General features: G+C 40.4%; 1 protein-coding gene across 1 annotated transcript in view; it reads right to left on the reverse strand.

Moving 5' to 3' along the window:
• LOC138591095 (mucin-2-like) overlaps positions 1-21775 on the reverse strand; it is a 91857-nt gene that overhangs the window by 34926 nt on the left and 35156 nt on the right. The window contains exons 19-29 of the mRNA XM_069661640.1: positions 21551-21702; positions 15801-15939; positions 15119-15226; positions 14593-14769; positions 6900-7139; positions 6456-6612; positions 6215-6343; positions 5197-5344; positions 3072-3115; positions 2717-2917; positions 2487-2581 (exon numbers count right to left, since the gene is read on the reverse strand). Coding sequence (XP_069517741.1) covers positions 2487-2581; positions 2717-2917; positions 3072-3115; positions 5197-5344; positions 6215-6343; positions 6456-6612; positions 6900-7139; positions 14593-14769; positions 15119-15226; positions 15801-15939; positions 21551-21702 — 1590 coding nt within the window. The remainder of the gene's footprint in view (positions 1-2486; positions 2582-2716; positions 2918-3071; positions 3116-5196; positions 5345-6214; positions 6344-6455; positions 6613-6899; positions 7140-14592; positions 14770-15118; positions 15227-15800; positions 15940-21550; positions 21703-21775) is intronic.

Raw genomic sequence — 21775 nt, forward strand, 5'->3', positions numbered from 1 at the left:
GTAGTTGTTGTGGTTGGACCACTTGTGGTAGATGTTGTAACTTGGCCAGTGGTGGATTCTGTAGGTGGTGTTGTAGTGGTCCCTTTAGTAGTAGTAGTAGTAGTTGGTGTTGGTGGTGTAGTTGTGGTTCCTTTAGTAGTAGTAGTAGTAGTAGTAGTTGGTGGTGGTGCTGTTGTTGTTGTGGTTGGACCACTTGTGGTAGATGTTGTAACTGGGCCAGTGGTGGATTCTGTAGGTGGTGTTGTAGTGGTCCCTTTAGTAGTAGTAGTAGTTGGTGGTGGTGGTGTAGTTGTTGTGGTTGGACCAGTTGTGGTAGATGTTGTAACTGGGCCAGTGGTGGATTCTGTAGGTGGTGTTGTTGTGGTTTCTTTAGTAGTAGTAGTAGTAGTAGTAGTTGGTGGTGTTGTTGTTGTTGTTTCTTTAGAAGTAGTAGTAGTAGTAGTTGGTGGTGGTGGTGTAGTTGTTGTGGTTGGACCAGTTGTGGTAGATGTTGTAACTGGGCCAGTGGTGGATTCTGTAGGTGGTGTTGCAGTGGTCCCTTTAGTAGTAGTAGTAGTAGTAGTTGGTGGTGGTGGTGTAGTTGTTGTGGTTGGACCACTTGTGGTAGATGTTGTAACTGGGCCAGTGGTGGATTCTGTAGGTGGTGTTGTAGTGGTCCCTTTAGTAGTAGTAGTAGTAGTTGGTGGTGGTGGTGGTGTAGTTGTTGTGGTTGGACCACTTGTGGTAGATGTTGTAACTGGGCCAGTGGTGGATTCTGTAGGTGGTGTTGTTGTGGTTTCTTTAGCTGTAGTAGTAGTTGGTGGTGGTGCTGTTGTTGTTGTGGTTGGACCACTTGTGGTAGATGTTGTAACTGGGCCAGTGGTGGATTCTGTAGGTGGTGTTGTAGTGGTCCCTTTAGTAGTAGTAGTAGTTGGTGGTGGTGGTGTAGTTGTTGTGGTTGGACCAGTTGTGGTAGATGTTGTAACTGGGCCAGTGGTGGATTCTGTAGGTGGTGTTGTTGTGGTTTCTTTAGTAGTAGTAGTAGTTGGTGGTGGTGGTGTAGTTGTTGTGGTTGGACCAGTTGTGGTAGATGTTGTAACTGGGCCAGTGGTGGATTCTGTAGGTGGTGTTGTTGTGGTTTCTTTAGTAGTAGTAGTAGTAGTAGTAGTTGGTGGTGTTGTTGTTGTTGTTGTTGTTTCTTTAGAAGTAGTAGTAGTAGTAGTTGGTGGTGGTGGTGTAGTTGTTGTGGTTGGACCAGTTGTGGTAGATGTTGTAACTGGGCCAGTGGTGGATTCTGTAGGTGGTGTTGCAGTGGTCCCTTTAGTAGTAGTAGTAGTAGTAGTTGGTGGTGGTGGTGTAGTTGTTGTGGTTGGACCACTTGTGGTAGATGTTGTAACTGGGCCAGTGGTGGATTCTGTAGGTGGTGTTGTAGTGGTCCCTTTAGTAGTAGTAGTAGTAGTTGGTGGTGGTGGTGTAGTTGTTGTGGTTGGACCACTTGTGGTAGATGTTGTAACTGGGCCAGTGGTGGATTCTGTAGGTGGTGTTGTTGTGGTTTCTTTAGCTGTAGTAGTAGTTGGTGGTGGTGCTGTTGTTGTTGTGGTTGGACCACTTGTGGTAGATGTTGTAACTGGGCCAGTGGTGGATTCTGTAGGTGGTGTTGTAGTGGTCCCTTTAGTAGTAGTAGTAGTTGGTGGTGGTGGTGTAGTTGTTGTGGTTGGACCAGTTGTGGTAGATGTTGTAACTGGGCCAGTGGTGGATTCTGTAGGTGGTGTTGTTGTGGTTTCTTTAGTAGTAGTAGTAGTTGGTGGTGGTGGTGTAGTTGTTGTGGTTGTACCAGTTGTGGTAGATGTTGTAACAGGGCCAGTGGTGGATTCTGTAGGTGGAGTCGTTGTGATTCCTTTAGTAGTAGTAGTAGTAGAAGTAGCAGTACTGGTAGTTGGTGTTGTTGGTGATGTCGGTGGTGCTGTCGTTGTTGTGGTTGTAGATGTTGTAACCGGGCCAGTGGTGGATTCTGGAAGTGTTGTTGGGGTTTCTTTAGTTGTAGTAGTAATAATTGTTGTTGTTGGTGCTGTGGTTGTTGTGATTGTACCAGTTGTGGTTGATGTTACAACTGGCCCAGTGGTGGATTCTGTAGGTGCTGTTGTTGTGGTTTCTTTAGTTGTTGTTAAAGGTGTTGTTGTACCAATTTTCGTAGATGTTGTACCTGGGCCAGTGGTGGATTCTGTAGGTGGTGTTGTTATGGTTTCTTTAGTTGTTGTTAAAGGTGTTGTTGTACCAATTGTGGTAGATGTTGTAACTGGGCCAGTGGTAGTTTCTGTAGGTGGTGTTGTTGTGGTTCCTGTAGTTGTTGTTGGTGCTGTAGTTGTTTCTTCTGTTGTTTCTTCTGTTGTTTCTTCTGTTGTTTCTTCTGTTGTTTCCTCTGTTGTGGTTGTTTCTTCTGTTGTGGTTCCTGTAGTTGATGTTATCTGTGTAGTAGTGGAGGTAGTAACAGGAGGTGTTGATGTTACAATTGTTGTTTCTCCTGTTGTGGTATTTCCTTCAGTTATTGTGGTTCCACTTGTTGTTGTAGGTGAGGTTGGGCCAGTTGTGACTTGTGTTGTCTCTAATGTTGGAATTGGAAATGAACAAGTTGTGTAATGATTTTAAAGTTAGTATGAAAAAGTACTGTTATTTGAATGTGCGTTTGTTAAAGAGAAAATTAAAAAGATAACTGGTAATGTTGAATAGATTTATGTACCTGAAGTTGTGATTCCAGTAGTGCTGAATGTAAAGGGGGTTGTTGTTGGGCCAGTTGTGGTAGATTTGCATGGATACACGTTCACGATTGTTTTCCCATCAGTTCCACACAAAGCTTTAATGCAGTTTCCCATTCCATCATGGACTGTGTAGATGACTTGCCCATATTTGTAGATCTTTCCATCAAAAAAGCATGTACAATCTATGGATTCAGAGTTCCATTTTATATATGGTTAAGGTTACGATATATACAGTATGTATAGATATATATACATATATATATATATATATGTAGTGTGTGTGTGTGTGTGTGTGTGTGTGTGTACTTAATTATTTAAATGCATATGTATACTTACAGGATACATTGTAGTTGCAGCTTATTCTGAAGCCCATACATTTACTTTGAAATAGAAAAAATATGGTCACATTATGAGAAAAAATGCTTTTAGATTCACAGAATTACATCAACAGTTTTTAAACAATTTACTATGCCAAAACATTTTTCATTTTCATCTCTGTATTTTTCCAGTATCTAATTTTGTTACGTAAACAATGAATTGCTAAACTTGAATCGTTGAAGTAAAAATTTAGATATTATTTGAATCACATAATTTGAAAATTGAATTTATCAGTTTCAAACTGAATTTCAATAAACCTGAAACTGAATGTAATAACCTGAAATTGAATTTAGATTATTTGAAAATTCAATTTCCACATTCAGTTCTTACAATTCAAATTCAGTTCTTGAAATTCATCAGACATTAAGACATTGGCTCTACAGCAGGTCCATTTTGCAGGTATTATTGCTCTGTATACTGATGCAAAATATGTACTGGATCCAGCCAGAGACAGCACTGGTCTATGACAGCAAAGCATTGAGGACAGAATTGTAAAAAACGGAACATCATCATTGGGAAAAGATAAACCGGAACACCCATACAGTTAGGAGAATGTCCTTGAAACAACCAATGCAAAGTTGACAATGAAATGAAGTTACCAAAATAACTGTCTACTATATCATCAATGCATTAGGTTGCTACAAGAAAATGTCGGCTTATTCAGTTTAAATGAATAACCGACCAATTAACCAATTAAGAACAACAACCAAACCCCAACTTAATCCTATAGAATCATTATGTGATCATTAGGTAAAGCTAAAATTGCTTGTAAAGGTCAGCCCCTATTAACCTGGACAGTGTATCTGTCACGTTATACTGTCATAATGAGCAGGCTGAAGGAAAGTAGCACATCATATGCCTGTAAGATCCAAGAGATTTGGAATACCTTCATTGTATCAGATTTATGGGCCTAATAGATTCTGTAGCTGAATTCAAAGTTCAACAATTTGAATTTCCAAAATATACGCTGAACCAAAATATAAACGCAACACTTTTGTTTTTGCTCCCATTTTTCATGAGCTGAACTCAAAGATCTAAGACTTTTTCTATGTACACAAAGGCATATTTCTCTCAAATATTGTTCACAAATTTGTCTAAATCTTTGTTAGTGAGCACTTCTCCTTTGCAGAGATAATCCATCCACCTCACAGGTGTGGCATATCAAGATGCTGATTAGACAGCATGATTATTGCCCAGGTGTGCCTTAGGCTTAACACATCAAATGTAACTATGCACTCACAAAACAATACAACAACACTGCACAGAGAAGATCAGGGAGTGATACAAAGAGTACAGTGCAGCGATGATATGTCATTTCATGAAGGAGACGAGTGATACGCAGACCGATGTAAATTCAGACCACAGAGCCGTTCATATGAGACTGTTTCATTCTGAAGTCTTCAGTGAAGTTACACACTTCCCTGATGAACTGAGTAATATTAGGGCAAGATGATCTCCACTCCTGTTCATAATCGCACGCTCCCTCTCTATAGCTCCTTATGACACCTATCTCTCTCCCTCTCCACGGTGTTGATTGTTTTAAATTATTTAATGAACTACCAAATTTTAACATTTGAAAGTAACATTTAGTAAGTCTCCTTTACTTTGTAATTCACAATCACACAGTCAGAGTTACTTCACCTTTTTATAAGTTGATGATTTTTATTTCTTCTGATTTTAGGGGGTGCTGAGCACCCTCATACACCATACATACAAGGGTCATTGGCTGGATCAATACTTTTAATTGCCAGTATTTTAACCAAAAATGTGCATTTTTGTTAAGTATATTAAAGAACTAAACATCTTGAGGACACATTGTAGCTGTCAACAGTTTTCAGGTCAACCATGTTATCATTGGACCTGTCTGGGAACTGTTTAGCTTAGTAAAGACAGGAGGTTAGAACTATTCTGCCACTGTGCGTGTTGATCTTGTCTTAATGTCTATCAATAGGCCACATGCTAAGTGGTCAAAGGTTGCGGTCACTCAAAAAGATGAACAACATGAGGGTTGTCCAAATGTGGTGTATGTATCATTGCTGACTGTGTGTTAAGCCCATTGTTCTATTCTCTGTATGAGACTTACCATTCCTCACAGTTTTCAGATGGAACCTTTTCTCCGTCGTTGTAATGGTTGCCCATTTCATCAAAGCAGCCACATTGGTTCCATGCAACACACTTCATGGAGTCTTCATCAAAGTAGGGGTGGGTATGGGGACACTGTGGATAGCAGCCTGAGAAACCGTTGTAGGGTTTGATTAGCTTTCGGAGAAATACAGTTACAGCCAAAGCACTTTACAGTTTTCCCCTCCTTCACCCATCCACTCACACATTCATCCAGATATTTTCCACCCACACATTTCATATGTTTTTTGTTGTTGTTTGTTTGTTTGTTTGTTTCAGAAGTATATTGATTCTTTAAAAATCAAATGTTGTCCATGTGCGCTTCCGTTGCTAGAGGAGTGGTTGTCTGTGATTTGAAACAAGGGCTGGACACACATTGGGGCGGCTGTGGCTCAGTAGTAGAGTCAGTCGTTCAATAGGAAGGTCGGAGGTTCGATCCTCAGCTCCCTCAGGTTACATGTTGAAGTGTCCTTGGGCAAGACACTGAACCCCAAATTGCTCCTGGTCGCATAGCCAATGGGTATGAATGTGATGACTGATTGACAGTTGGACACTTTACGTGGCAGCCTCTGCCATCAGTGCATGGATTTGTATGTGAATGGGTGAATGTGACATGTAGTGTAAAAGCAGCTTTGAGTGGTCGCAAAGACTAGAAAAGCGCTATATAACTACAGTCCATTTACAATGCACAGAAGACCTGATTTTAAATGGTTTAAAATGTTCCATTGCAAACATTTCTTTTTGTTTGCAGCTTTGAGAGGAATTTCCTGACACAGAAAGGGTTACTTTACACATTTATTTACGTAGCTGCCCAACAGATGAATTAAGCTATAAAACAGACTAACCCTGTCAATTAAAACAGCTTTTAATAATTGATCCATTGAATCATATAAAAGTGTTGCAAGCATATCCTTTAAAATAAAACCGCACCAGAAAAAGTAGGGACCCCCATAACATGCCAAAGGATCAGTCTAATGTACCTTCCATGGCTGTGATGAGGTTGGAACAGTTGCCCGATGGATTCCTGCATGTCTTCATGCAGGAAGCTCCGCAAGGCTTGTAGTGCCATTCACAGCCATCAGGGGCATTGTAGTAGTCACAGAAAATAGCTGCAAGAGAAAAATAAGTACATACATGCTCTTGTTCCAAAATCTGGAAGAAACTGATGGTGACCAAATTCCCTTGCTAGGATAATCCTGGTGTGATGGTAACCAAACTTACGGCATATTTTTGGAGTTCTCCATTTAACACAGACCCTGGCTTCATTACAAGCTCTGGCATAGGCAGCCACCGCAGTGCAGAAACACTCACAGTCCCCACCAGTGTCACAAGCACAAGAGTCTCTCACACAAGAATCAAAGAATGGACCAGGATCAACCTTGAACAAACAAAAATGTACTTTTAGCAGTATATTTAAAAAGAGGCTCACACTGATGACAATCTGTGCTGTATAAGTAGGAGCATTGGTGGTGTAGTAGAAATCAGTCCTGATAGTAGAGATATTGAGGTGTTGGTGGAGCTGTAAGTTCAGGGCTCAAATTACAAGGAAACAACCAGTGGAAATGAAAACATTTATATTGATTTGTCACACTTTCAGTCTTGGATCATCTTGGATCATGCCGAAGAGTAACGGTTAGGACACATGCTTGCTATCACCATAGTTACCTGTGAGTGGCATTTCTTGAAGGTGACACTAATGATGATGCTACATTGTCTCTTGGACCAGGCTGCCCGATAGCTGTTGTCAGAACAGGGATCAGGATTCAGTTGGGTGTTTGGGCAGCTGGGCGAAACCTTCCAACTGTTACCAAACTCTAGAACGTCTGCCACTGTCTCCTGGGAGCGGGTAGTGAAGTCATTCTTACTGTTGCCGTCGTAGTTTCCACACAAGCCACAGACTTGACCCTGAGTGGGAGATATCCAAAGACAAAATTGACTGCTATATCAGATGACTAATATAGAGTAAGGTATCTGTTTGATGTCGGTGACATATCCTTTACCTCCCATAGGGGGTTTGGCATCTCTGTTTGGCACATTTACGGTCCCATTTATAAATTGCTGACACAGTTGTGTGTTATATTCAGTGTTGGAAATGGGGAGGTACGTACGGGACGCCATTCCCACAAGAAATGTGGGAGGAAATGGCTTTCCAACTCATCCAAATAAGATTTTAAAAATGTATTAAATGGTTTCTGTTTCTTAAGCAACCAATAGGACGGGGCAATACATATGATCTCCCTCGCCATAGTGGAGTTTCTGTGTCAGTGTTTTTTTTTCTCAAGCAGCTAGAGGTATTGTGGAAGATATCGAGAATCTCATCATGATTTATGGCTGTCTTTCACTTTTGGGATACAATTAATCTGTGTGCAGTGCAGAAAAGTTAGCGGGTCATCCTTTCCTCATGGACAAAGGAGATGCCGCAGCTGGGATAGATTCTTAAAGTAAGTCATGCTATTACACAATTTCCCAGATTATAATTAAGAGTGTCGGCGACAATGTATTAAAATGAGATTTGAAATTGCAGATCTATCATTTGTGCTACAAGCAAACTTCATCCAGGCAGCATCTGTAATGATAACACTGTGTGATCTCCTGACCATCTAGGAATTGTAAATTGTAAATTCATATTTAAAATAAACAGACTGTTACTGTTGAAAAGTGTATAACTGAATTAATTATCATGTGAAATGAACATATTACTACGGTAAAGTATTTAATACACTCTGTTCAGAACTCATGAACAACAATAAAGAATAAACTTTAATCTACACATGACTTTGGGTAGAATCCAATTCAACGATGTTTTTAAAAGGCATATGTTTACAAAAGAGCAGCTGACTACAAACTAGAGATTCACTGTCCAATAGAGCTTCAACTTTAATTTTCTCATGTCAGGGTCATACCAAATTCCCGCACCAGACTATATTCTCATGTTTTACCGTAACAGCTAAGGTTTATCAGAGTTTTCATTTAGCTTCATCTTTTAAGCGAGGATCGGTGTGAAGTACCTCTTTAAGTTAACAGTGTCCGTATGATTGGAGTAATTTTAGTCGAAATAATTTACCCTAAATTAAAAAAAAATACTTTCACCCAGTATTTGACACAGAGAACCACATAACATTTCTTTTCATTGGATGAATTCTCAAATAAAATAAAAATAACAAATCCAGTGTCACTTCTCACAATACTTACAAAACTAGAAGATAGTCTTATTTTAACTCAAACTAAGAAAGGAACAAAGTAACCCCTTAATCAACTAATCAAGCATGTACTGAAACTTCAATATAACTAGTATCCAACAGAGCAAAATCTGAGAAATATTGCATAAAAGGGTTTCTTTCCCTTTTTTCCCCTGTAAAACCAACAGCAACATAAAAGCTGTACAGTTTATCTGTCAGATATCCATTTCTTTCTGCCCTTTTAACCTATCCAGCTACAACATCAATCTCCTGTTTTCCTCAGCAAAAATGTACAAATTCATTCATGTCCAAGGAATTTGGACAGTAAGGGGTTAGGACTATAACGGATCGGAGAAGGCAATCTTACGTGATGCTGAAGACACACGTATTGCCAGGACTTACGTTCCATTTATCCATCTCAGAAAAAGCTTCCTTAAACTCCAGCAGATGTTTGCACACAGTGTACCAGTCATTTCCATTTGGACATTTCTTCACCAACAAGCTTGAATCTAAAAAGCCACTAGATTTGGGCAAAAGACTGGATATGGCTGTCAATAGGTCTACATTTTTAGTTTACATTAGTTTTCCATTTCTGAAATGACCCTGTCAATGATTTTGAGCAGGGATTTTTTCATAGACTGACAGGGAGTGATAGTGAGCTTATCAGAATCTGTATGACCTGTTGACAGCACCACACTTTAACCAAGGTGTTTACTCAGTGTGTGCTTTCTCTTTGTAGGGAGTAAATAATTCCCAGCTGGTTTCTGTGAAAGCTCTGTATGATAGTCATCTTTACAGATGTCTTTTAAGAACTCACAAGCAGGGCACATATCCACAGACTGAAGAATGTCCATTCGCTAGTTTTAAGACACCAAGCACCTGCCAAAGAAATTTGCCAATCTCAAAGAAATGGTGCCTCTTAATATGAATTAATAAACCCGATGACTCTGAAACACTCGATTGCATAAATCAACAGTGGCATCGTCATCCTCTGAGATTTCTGCCAGATTAGCAAGAAGATGATCTTCATTCTCAACAATGCACTTTGTCACATGAAAATGGCTTGTCCAGCAAATTTCAAGCAGTCTACTGAGACAGGCAGCATCATATTTTTGAGACACATAATGGTGCCGAAAAAAGTTATACATTGAACTAGAGAGGTTGAAAAACTTTTTGGCATTTGATTACCCCTGCATGGCACGCACAACCACTAAGTGCAACTGGTGGTTGTAACAATGTTACAATTTCATTTGGCAGGAGCCGTTCGATATGAACAGTGGAGTGTGTGCTGTTTTAGGTTAAGACCAGTCACGCTGCTGCGTTCTGAATCATCGAGGTTTGAAAGTGCATGCAGGTAGGCCTGCCAGTAAAGAGTTGCAGTAGTCAATGCGTGATATTACAAGGGCCTGTACCAGGAGTTATGCTCTAACAGGTAGGGTCTGATCTTCCTGATGTTGTACAGGGCAAATCAACATAATGGACCAATCAAGGCCATGAAAACCTTAAAGGTAAGCTGGTCGTCAATTATGACACAGAGGTTCCAGGCAGACTTTGTGGGCATGAGTACAATTGGGCCACGCTGGATATTGATTAATGTACAAGTGAATATATGGGATATATTATGCACGCTTCTTTTAAAGTAATGCATGCACACCACCTCATACTCCACTGGTTGAGGAGGCACCAGCATGACTGTATATATAGATGGATGATCCTTCTGCTCTCATTGTTCGAAGTAAGGCCAAAAGAGCCCCTGTGTTGGGTGCTGCCATCTTGCGATGGTGACATCATTTGGAGCCAGAGCTGTGCAGTAGAGATTGGCGGGTGAAGCGGCCGTAGCCACTTCCGCAAACCAAAACACACACTTAACTTACTAAAAAACCAGCAGCTTTGTGTTGGTCTGAGTTCAATGACTGTAGTGATTGTTATTGTTACGTTTCCTCTCACGTGCGTCCTCTACTCTGCTAATCCGGAACTGATTGGCTGCAGCAGCCGTAATGGTCAACAGAGCTGTCATCATTTTGTCAGAAAAATGTACACTTGGACGTAAATCAGCATGATAAGAATTAACTATAATAACAAAAACCATGTTTGAGAAAAAATAATTTGGCGTGTATTTTGATTTAATAGTTTGATTCATGTCCCATCTGTTAACATGGAGGAGGCGGGCTTTATGACCTATACTGCAGCCAGTCAGCAGGGGGCGCTCAAAAGGTTTTGGCTTCACTTTGAGGGAGCTGTCATATCATCCATCTTTTTGTACAGTCTATGGGAGGCACCACCATAACACTGGCTAACAATGTTGTCAGCATTATAGCCAGCATCAACAACATGTCTCAAAATTTCAGTGGTAATATACTCAGCATCAAGTTGTTGCAAATTGAGTAACCCAATCAGATGCTTCTCTGGCATGGAATCACAGACGAACAAATCAATATAGACACATTTTCAGTAATAGACGATGTCCTTGTCCCATCATTTTTCAAACAGAACCCTGCAGGGAGGGAGGAGTTTAAGATTGGAGAGGCGAAAAAAACATGTATATACAGGCTTATAATTTTCTGTGATATTTGTTTTAACCTTGAAAATAACAGATTTATAAAAAATAAAACAAAATTCCTTCCTTCCACTGTGCCCCTGCATCTTATATTAAAGTTCTGTGTTCTTACCATCAAAGAAAGGTCAGCTGTAAATGTTTATTCACTTATTTTTGCTGCTGGATCACATGGCTGTATTCTCCAGTGCGCGTGTAATGGAAAACTGGACAGTGTATTTATGCATTAACAAAGTGTATTCAGAAAAACAAAGTGTATTAACAAAGTACATTTTTATGTTAACAAACTATTAAGTGTATTAAGTGTAACTAGGGTTGTCAAAGTTAGAGCAATAATAACGAGTTAACGCACATTTCCTGTAACATCACTATTTATTTTGACGCGTGATTAATGCACGTGCGATCTATTATTATGACCCTCTGCCCGCCCCGTAGTTTGAGAAATCAGGAAGCGATGCAGCGGTAATGTTTTGGATAGCAAGCAGGAACAAACCTCCATGAGCACAAATGGATAAAGAAAAGTGTCTTTTAAATGGAAAGTTCATCCTGAAAGCCCTGCTAGATGGTTCTCTGGACAAGACAAAAGTTATTTGTATTTACTGTCAATGTGAACAGAGTTACCACCAGAGTACGTTGAATCTAAATACCACATAGGCTGGTGGTCCAAAGGCTCCGCCTAGACCCCATGACCAGGACGAGACAGCCTCAGGACTACATCAGCCCCCCAAAACGACAACAAAACCAGCCTCAGGACCTCAACAACCCCCCCAATACGACCACAACACCAGCCTTAGGACCCCAATCCCAACCAAATATAACCAAATCAGCCTACGGAGCCCAACATCAACCAAATCCAACCAAACCAGAAAATGTACATGACATATTGGAAGGAAACATCCCAAACACAAATGCTATCTGGCTCTAAACCGAGACTATACATGAGCAGAATTTCTGAGCAGAAAAGTCCTGATGGTGTACAGACTCAGCCAGCAGAGCCTGGCTGTAGAGACGTGGCTATCGAAAGACCTGGCTGCCAGAGGAGGACAGACTGCTCCCTATGTGACAGCCAGCAGGTAGAGACCGAGCTACACTTCCTCACATCATGCCTCTAATACCAGCCTGTGAGAGAGCAATACTTTCCCCCAGAACACAAACACACTCGCGGAGTTTGAACACAGCACACACACAGAAACTCCCAAATTTACTGGGAGAAAAACACACAATATGCGATTTTAGTAGCAAAATATATCACTGCCTGTGAGGACCTGCGGACAGCCAGCGGAACCTGAACACACACACACACACACACACACACACACACACACACACACACTATAAAACATTCAACAGTCTTTCATAAACACAAAAATTAAACAGTGAATTACAGCTTTTCCTTTTCTATGTTTATTTGTTGTTGGTTATTAGTATTATTTTCTTTCATATTTATCTGATAATTAATCTTGTATTGACTGTTGCTTCATTACTGAAATGCTATTTGTATAATTACATTTTGCTTTGGCAATACTGTCACTGTTACATTCATGGCAATAAAGCTTATTAAATTAATTATCTTATATCTGTGGGCATGATAGTCGGTACCACAGGTAGTTATGTATGGGGATTATAATAAATTTACCTCTTAGCTGTGTCTGTGTGAGCGTGTCTGTTTTTGCGTGTATTGGAGAGAGCATTCATCAGAAGCGTGCATGATGGAGAGCTTGGTGTATCAGCAGTTTTTGGCTCGAGCAGGAATCTCTGTGAGAGTGAAGCAGGCCTGTGTGGAGGGAGCGGTGAGCCTATCCACATCTTCTGGTACTTCTCACCAGATCGGTAACAAACTGAAAGCAGTATCATGATTTAAGGACATGAGGAAAACTACTCGCCGATGTATGCCCATAATTTGCCCTTTAAATAGCAGACAGACTGCGCCACAGACTGTAAACTTTAGACCAGGTTTTTGTTGGTCTATGGCACAGTCGCTTTCTGCGTCCTCAAGATAGCAACACACCACCCGTTTGCCTGACCACACCTCATTTTAAGACCCACCAACGGGCGCTAACGTGGGTGCAAGATGACTTGCTATTTACATAACATGGGTGCTGGGCTTTAATATGACATTAATGCATAATCTTTCCTTTAAATACCCAAACAGCATTGGAGCACAGAGAACCTCTTTGCTCTGCAGTGCAGTTTAAGCTTTTGTGTGTCCGTCAAGATTTTGGGCTGAGTCTTCTTGTCTTATTTGCACTGGTTTAGCGATAAGAGATTGGGCTTTGGAGAATAGTTTATTCACTAGATTATGTTCACCTCCCCTTCAGCCATTGTCATCACTAATGGGCAATCAAGTTTCACACTGCACAGGGGACTAGGCAAGGATGCCCACTCTCCCTCCCTCTATTCACTGTCTTCAATGAACAATTAGCAGTAGCTATCGCCAAAACAGTCACATCAAAGGAATTTTAACAACTATAAGAGAGAGAGATAATTTTTCTTTTATACCTAAAAAAATCTCCTACATCACTTAAATAAATCATCGCCGCAATTAAATTGCTCCAGAATTCTCCAGAATCTCTGATTACTCAAGAAAAACTGGTCCCATCCCCCATCCTTACACTTGTAATCAATAACTGGGACACGTCAACCCACACACCACCTATCCCTTTATGCACTGGTCCCATAACATACTTACACTTGCACACTTCCCCCAGGCTGTCAGAGATGTTCAATCTAAACTTTACACAACTGTTTAAAGAAATAAATGATGACATTCACTGCTGGATGAACTAACCAATATCACTTACAAGCAGAATAGCAACCATTAAAATGTCAATATTCCCTAAACTAAAATTCAATTCTCAAATATCCCTATTCAACCCTCCCAATCCTGTTCAAATCATGAGACTCCACAGTAAATTACACTCAACATCAAATTGACAACATTCCAAAAAACAAACACCAGGGAGGATTGGAAGCCCCACATTTTTCTATTACTTCCTAGCAAAATAACTCTAATATATACCTAAATGGATTCACCACAACCAACCAAACACTAACATCTCACTTGTGGATTGAAAAGGGAATTACTCAGGTCAGACATACAGTAACAACACGGTGGTCCCATTCTCTGACCTTGTCCAGAATTTCACCATTGGGAGAAATCGCTTTGTTGAATATCTACAACTCAAATGTTCCATTAAAGTTAAACATGAAAGCCACTAATCTTAGTTTATCATCCCCAACTTCAGATTTTGTGACTCTTTATGGCAACCATTTATCAACTCCATTCATTGATAATGCTGCTCCATCAATGTTTTTGATTTTGTCACCTACAGCAATTACTCATATCTTCACATAAATTAGCTCATATGGAAACACCAAATGAACAGGAGTTATTCCTGTCAGTCACAGACATCACATTCACTAGACCCCTCTTCTCTGCGGTCAACTTTTCAACTCTTGTCTGTGTCTTGTTGATACATTAGTTAAATAGTTTTTGTAACTGTATATCATGCAATATTTGCAGTGAATGTCAGTTCACTGCACTGTCTGACAGTTTCAAGAGTCTGAATAAATGCTTTGTGCATAAACCTGTTGTCAATCAAGACACACAGACTTGAATATTTACCTGAAACTTTGGGTTGATTTTAATGAAAAGACTGGTCCTCTTGTCCCACATGAGCACAAGTCCTGGATTGATCCTCACCACCAGGTAAATACCCATCTTGTGCACCTGAACAGGGAACACCTGGCTGCCACCTTCAACCACGTGGAAGTTCTCATCTTTAAGTTGGAATTCATTATCCTGTGGGTATCAACATTAAATGAACATGCATTTTATACTGTACCAGTTAAGGGAGGTAGAACAAGTAATCACTTGTGTGATGATTATTTTACAGGACTTTTACTCATGTTTCTCCTGAAAAGTTGCATGATGCTTTGTGAAAAGACAGGTTGCATTTCATTGGGAACATGGGATGATAGCAAATAAAGTTAAGTGTCAGTTTAGCTTAAAGCACCCAAGGGTGTTCCCAATCAATTAAATATGAATGACTTATCAATTCTAAATTAATAAATAATCGTAATTATAATTTGAGTCCTAGTCCAATATTAGTGTTTGAGGCCAGTGTGGACAGTGAGAGTGTTGTCTTTACCCCCAGGAAGATTTTGATGGTCTTGGAGCAGGTGGTTCCAGTGGTTCCACAGGCAATGTTCTCAGAGATAATCTTAAAGCTGCCTTTGCGCGGACCGCCGCAGTAGTCCTGAGTTAGGCACAGACATGGAATGCAATGATTGGAAACCATTGTTTTTGCTCTTACCTTTTTAGATTTTTTTTTTACCCATGCATTTGATATATTCTGTAACATATTCTGTGACAGAGTGTGCTACAGTTGCCACACAGCTGATCAGATAATGCATAAAACATGACATTATTTAAACTTAATGGATGTATTGGTTACTAGTGTCCAATCTTCTTTTTGTTAGTAATTCTCATTTGTGTAATTTGTTTAAATATTTTACAAATGTTATCTTATTTGAAATATTTTAGAATCAGATTTTTTTTTCATTATTTTATTGACATCCACCACAGAGTTTATTGGTCAAGTCACAGCTAAGGCCAAAGTAATATTTCCTGCTCATTCTGCTTCATATTAGTTTATCATGATGAAGCCACGAAGCCGCAGAGTACTCATCGACACCTATTCAACATGCCAGTAAAAAACAAGAAGTGGCTGTTCTGATCTTTATGGTAACCACATTTGTTTTATATTGACAAGGACTGAAAACATAAGATTTAAACTTCATTAATGGTACATCTGACAACATGCCACTTACCTGTAGAAGAGCATATTCACACTGTCCATTGAAGTCAAACCTCTTATCATCAAATGTCACGTAGTGCCCGTCGCCATAGATCCCACAAGTGGCATCACACACATTCTTGGTACATGTGAACTTCCTATTAGAGCAGGAACTGAGGAGACACACCGGATACAGACATTCAATCATTTAAACCTGTCGAAATAATATTAACAGTACTTACAATAACAATACGAAATAAATCATTCAGTTGCATTTTTTAACCCACGTAGTGACAAGTTTCAGGGGGTTTAGAGAGTCAAATTACAAAGACAAACTGACAATGTTTTTTGCCCCTTATAGCTTACTTTATTACATTTGTCAAATTAACAAGAGACTTCTAATGATGAAGACAATTTTAAGCTTGAACTGGAACTTGGTTAGACATAAATAACAGTGCAGCTGTTCTTATCGAGGTAACCCATCCCAACTTCCGTTTTGTAAGCGAGACAAGAGCGCATAAGAGAGGAGGTGGAGTTGCAATTTTGTTGAAAGAGTGCAAGCAGTTATCTTTTTGAAATGTTTCTTCTTTTACCGTACGTGGCTCTTCAGCTTAAGTCTTTCCCTCGAGCCATGTTCCTGAACAGGCCACCTAATACTGTGCAAACTTTTTTGATAATCTTAGTAAACTGCAAATAATTTATATTGATAATTGATAATTCATAACTAAGGAATGTAAGGCCATCTTTCTTCTCTGACAAAATCAGCAAAAATAATAATAATACACATGCCTTGTTTGCTACTGTTGCTAACAAACCCTCCTACATCAGCACCTGAACTTCATTCTACTAGGGCCTGCAATGAATTTGCCTCCTACTTTACTGAAAAAATTCAGAAATTCAAACAAACAGTAAGCACCTTAATATCAGGTTCAGGAATTCAGAATTTCTGCTAACACCATGACTGTCACGACCCCTGCCAACTTACAGTGTTTATTTCTTCATCATTCATTACTAACTCTCCTGCCATTTCATGTCCTGCCACTTTCTCAGGCCTGGCAATCAGCTTATTCCCCTAACCTGATCCATCTCCTCACCTGCAGCTCATTCCCTCATTAGTCAATTCGTATTTATACCAGCCCGCTTTCACTTGTTCCCTGCCAGAATATCTTGTGTAGCTATTTCTGTCAATTCTCCAGCGTTTTTGGTGCAATGTTCCCTCATCTTTGAGCAACAGCCCTCAGCCTTTTCCACCGAGCGGTCCTGAGTGGTGTACATCGTTTCTCTGCTCACGGGGAAAGCCAGAGACTGGGGTACCGCTGAGTGGGAGAAGCAGTCCTGCCATCTGCTCTTCAGTCCAATTGTTCTCTGCAGAGCTCTGCAAGGTCTTCGATCATGTGACTCCAGGTCGAGAGGCAGCTCATGGTTACTGAGCCTAAAACAAGGTGGGTGGACTGTAGCAGATTATTCCATCGAGCTGGCTGCCAGGGACCCTCCTACTGACCTCGACTTGTCACCTTTGCCATCCGCATCAATGGTCGTCTCTGGGAGTGGAGGAGAGAGAGAGCCTAGTCTTCTGCTTCCTCAGTGCCACTCCACTATCCACCTAGGCGATCCTCCTCTCCAGCAGAGCAGCAGTCTTCCTGAACCAATACGTCTTGGTTGAGCTTGACTCTCCACAGCAGAGAGACAGAGCTGCCTGCTGGAGAACCAATGCCTGTACTTTGGCCAGGGTGGCCATTTTGTCTTTTTTTGGTCACCTCCACATCAGTCAAACAGAGGGTGCTGGTGAGCCGGATTATGAACTGTAATATGCCCTCTGCACCTGTGCTTCAGGCTCAAATCTGCTCCTCAGGACAAAACCACACTGTCATCGTTCTTATCGACTCAGGAGTTGACACCAACCTTTTGGACATTACTCTGGCCATACGATGAGGGATCGGTCAGAAGCCTCCGGTTAAACCCATACTTGCTACAGCACTCCATGGTCATCTTCTGTCGAGTCACACACCAAATGGTCCCTCTCCAAGTCAGCATGTCAGGTAACCACATCAAAACACTTTCATCTCATTCATGCACCTCAACAACCTGTTATCCCAGGATTCCCTTGGCTTAGAAGACATAATCCACACAAAGATTGGGGACAGGATCTATTTTCCAGTGGAGTACTCACTGTCATGCTGTTTGTCTTAAGTCTGTCCTGTAATCTGCTCCTAGTCAGAGTTTGCCTTCTGAGTTTCCAGACCTACCTGGTGTTCAAGAAGAGTACCTGGACCTGAAAAAGGTATTCAATAAGGCTCGTGCCACCTCACTGCCACCACGTTGATGATATGATTGTGCAATCGACCTCCTCCCTGGCACATCACCCCCTAGGGGAAGGCTCTTCTCCTTATCTGCCCTGGAGACCAAGGCCATGACTATGCTTTTGGCCTTTCCGAGGTTTGGTAAATGATGTGTTTCGCGACATTCTCAATATCAATGTTTTTGTGTACTTGGATGATATTCTCATCTTCTCCAAAACCAAACAGAAGCATGTGCGGCAGGTGCTTCAGTGAATCCTAGAGAACCAGCTTTTTGTCAAAGCGGAAAAGTGCGAGTTTCATGTTTCTGAGGTGTAATTTCTGCAGTTCATCATCAACCCAGGGAGTGTCCAGATGGATCCAGCCAAGACTACGGCGATTAAGGACTGGCCCACTCCCTCTACTCTCAAGGAGCTTTAGCGTTTCTTAGGGTTTGCTAACTTCAACCGACGATTCATTAGGAACTACAGCTCAGTGGCAGCTCCCCTCACCGCTCTCACCTCCTAGAACGTCCCCTTCAGGTGGTTAAGGATGCCTTTGGTGAGTTGAAGTCATGTTTAACCTCTGCCTTCCATGGAGGAGGATACCAAGGAGTTAATCGTGGCCTCTGTCACGACCCCTGCCAACTTATAGTGTTTATTTCATCATATGTTTTGTTTTTATCATCATTCATCACTAAATCTCTTGCCATTTCAGATCCTGCCACTTTCTCAGGCCAGGTGATCAGCTTATTCCCCTCTCTTACCATTCCATTCCCTCTTTAGTCACTTGGTATTTATACCAGCCCACTCTCACTTGTTCCCGGCCAGATTGTCTTGTGTTGCTGTTTCTGCCGAGTTCTCCAGTGTTGCATTATTCGTTATTCTGACCTGCTTTTGGACTTCGGATTTTTTGCCTGCTTGATTGCCTGTTTGATTGAACTCCTGGTCTTGACCTTGCTTGAACTCTAACCTAGTAAACAGAACTCTCCTATTATTTTGTGGGTGTCTCACTGTTGTGCTTTTGGGCTCAAATCTGCCAGTACCAGCAAACTTTACAATGACACAATATTACACGACTGGAGGACATCATACCACACCTAAAATCCTGCACCTGCTGTCTTGATAACAGGTTTTTTCAAAAAAGTTTAAAAGTCATGGCATCAGATCTGACACAGATTGTCAACTTGAGGCCCTGAAAAATGAAGTCATAAAGCCACAGTTAAAAAAGAACAATCTAGTCACTAATGCAAAATGAAAGGCCTACCAGTTTGTCAAATCTAAGTAGAATCATTGAAAAAGCTGTTTTTCAACAGTTTAACAACTTCTTGACACTGAACAACTGCTTTGATATCTTCCAGTCTGTTTTTTGACCACACTACAGCACTGAGACTGCTCTTGCTAAGGTGATAACTGACATTGGCTTAAAGACAGACAGTGGCTGAATTTTAGTCTTAGTACTACTGGATATCAGTGCCGCATTTGACACATTTGACCACAATATAATGATCTACCAGCTTGAACAGTGGATGGCTCTGGCACGGAAGTAAACTGGTTTGATTATTCAAAAGGACAAGGACAACTTTGTGTCTATAGGTAACTTCACATCTGAGCAGACCAATATTACATGTGGAGTTCCCCAAGGCTCAATTTTTGGGCCTCTTCTGTTTAACATCCACATGCTTCCACTGGCTCAGATTTTAAAAAATTAGTAACCTTAACTACGCAGGTGACATACAGATCTAAATTACAATGTCACCCATTGAACAAATCAATTAGTGGATGTGCCATATTTTTCTTCTTTCTCAAAAATTAGGTCTTTTCTTTTTTTGAGCCAATGAGTAAAAGTCAGCGTATAACTTCAACCTACCATTGAAAACCATTGACCAATCCAGAAATGTGAGTGTAGTCTGGACTTAGACCTGAAAAATTACAAAGTGGGCCTATCATGACCTTAAGAATATATCAAAAAATACTGTATGTCTCAGCAGGATCTGGAAAAACTCCTCCATGCATTTATCTTCAGTCAACTAGATTACTGTAACAGTGTATGTGCAGGTCTCCCTAAAAAGAACAATCAGACAACTGCAGCTAAATCAAAATGCTGCTGCTAGAGTCCTCACTAAGACCAAGAACGTGGATCACATCCCTCCATTATGAGGTCTTTACACTGGCTCTCTGTCTGTCAAAGAATATATTTTATGGTACTACTGTTGGTTTATAAAGTACTAAATGGTTTAGGGCAAAATTATATTTGTGATCTACTGACACAGTACAAACAACCCAGACCACTCAGGTGATCTGGGACAGGTCTGCTTTCTGTCCCCAGAGTCAGAACCAAACATTGACATGGAGGAGCAGCATTCAGTTTTTATGCTCCGTATATCTGGAACAAACTCCCAGAAAAATGCATGTCCATAACCTGAGACAGTGGAATACTATATACTATAGTGTTTAATTTTTAATTATTTATCACTGTTACTTTAATGCTTAAATTGTATTAGTGTCTTATTATATTTTAACTTCTGTTTTAGGTATTTATATTTTATCTTTACTTTGCTGTTTATCTTGTTTTATCATTTGCCTTTAAATAGCCTTCTTCCTGAAATGTGCTACAGTATATAAGTACACTTGCCTTGCTTTGAAGAGAGTATCTACTTCAAAATGACAAATTTAATGCTTGTAGACTTTAGGTCAGAGGCTTGTTGCTGATCAGAATTTAGAGGAAAGTCAATAGAAGACCAACAATGTCACTTTATAAAATAAATAACACTTTAGTCATTTTAAAAAATTAAAAGCAACAAAAACCTAAAAATTGTTCAAGCAAAAAAGATGCGAGGATCTTGGAAGACATCGGCAATGGTTGAATATATGTAGAACAACACATGCACCTATCATCCCATTCCTGGAAAGAAAACACACTCAGAGACACTTGCATTTTATCACACCATATTGACACCGCCATATGAGAGCTGAGTTTCCAAGCAATCCCAAGGCTAAAGAATTATGGAAGTAAAACAATGTGAAAAGCACTCCTTTTTTAAATGTATAATTATTAATGTGAAGTGAATGGGGCCTTTATTTACTTCAACCCCAGTGGGTGGCAGGCCTTTATTTGAGGCAGATTAGTATAAAAGGCAGGATTTCATTTCTTATTTGCTCAGTTTGACTGGTATAATTGGTCACATTTTCTGAAACTCATGAAATCCCTTTATAACTTAACCAGGCTTTTTTTTAAATGAAAGGTTTGTAACGTTGTGCTGTGAATAGTTCAGTGAGTTGCCCAGTGAGTTGCCCAGTTCCTATGCGGCATTTGTGTGTTACTACAAAATACAGTTTGGCTGAGATAATAGCACACAAACACCTGAAAACACTATAATTGGAAAATAACACTTAAATTAGTACGTTTTAAAAATGTTGACAACAAATATAACATTGTTATTATAATTATTATTATTATTGAGGGGAAACAATAGTTTACTTGTGTGTATGTAAGGCCCTGTACAAACCAGGTGTTGCAGTCCACAGTCAGTGTTTCTCCAGCTTGGTAGACCTGTCCATTGTGCACACATGGACACTTGTGCTCTTTGATACAGCCTCCTGCTCCATCTGACACCAAGCTTTCAGGGCACATGCAACCTGGTGTACAGCCAGTACTGACCTGTAGCCAAGCAAAGTGGAGGGCAAAAAAGGTGTTTCAGACAAACAGAGCCTGTGCTTGTAGGTTTTCTGTG

This window comes from Semicossyphus pulcher, unplaced genomic scaffold, assembly GCF_022749685.1.
Source record: "Semicossyphus pulcher isolate SPU_LCO1_2020_fin unplaced genomic scaffold, fSemPul1.0.p SCAF_1, whole genome shotgun sequence".
Taxonomy (NCBI): domain Eukaryota; kingdom Metazoa; phylum Chordata; class Actinopteri; order Labriformes; family Labridae; genus Semicossyphus; species Semicossyphus pulcher.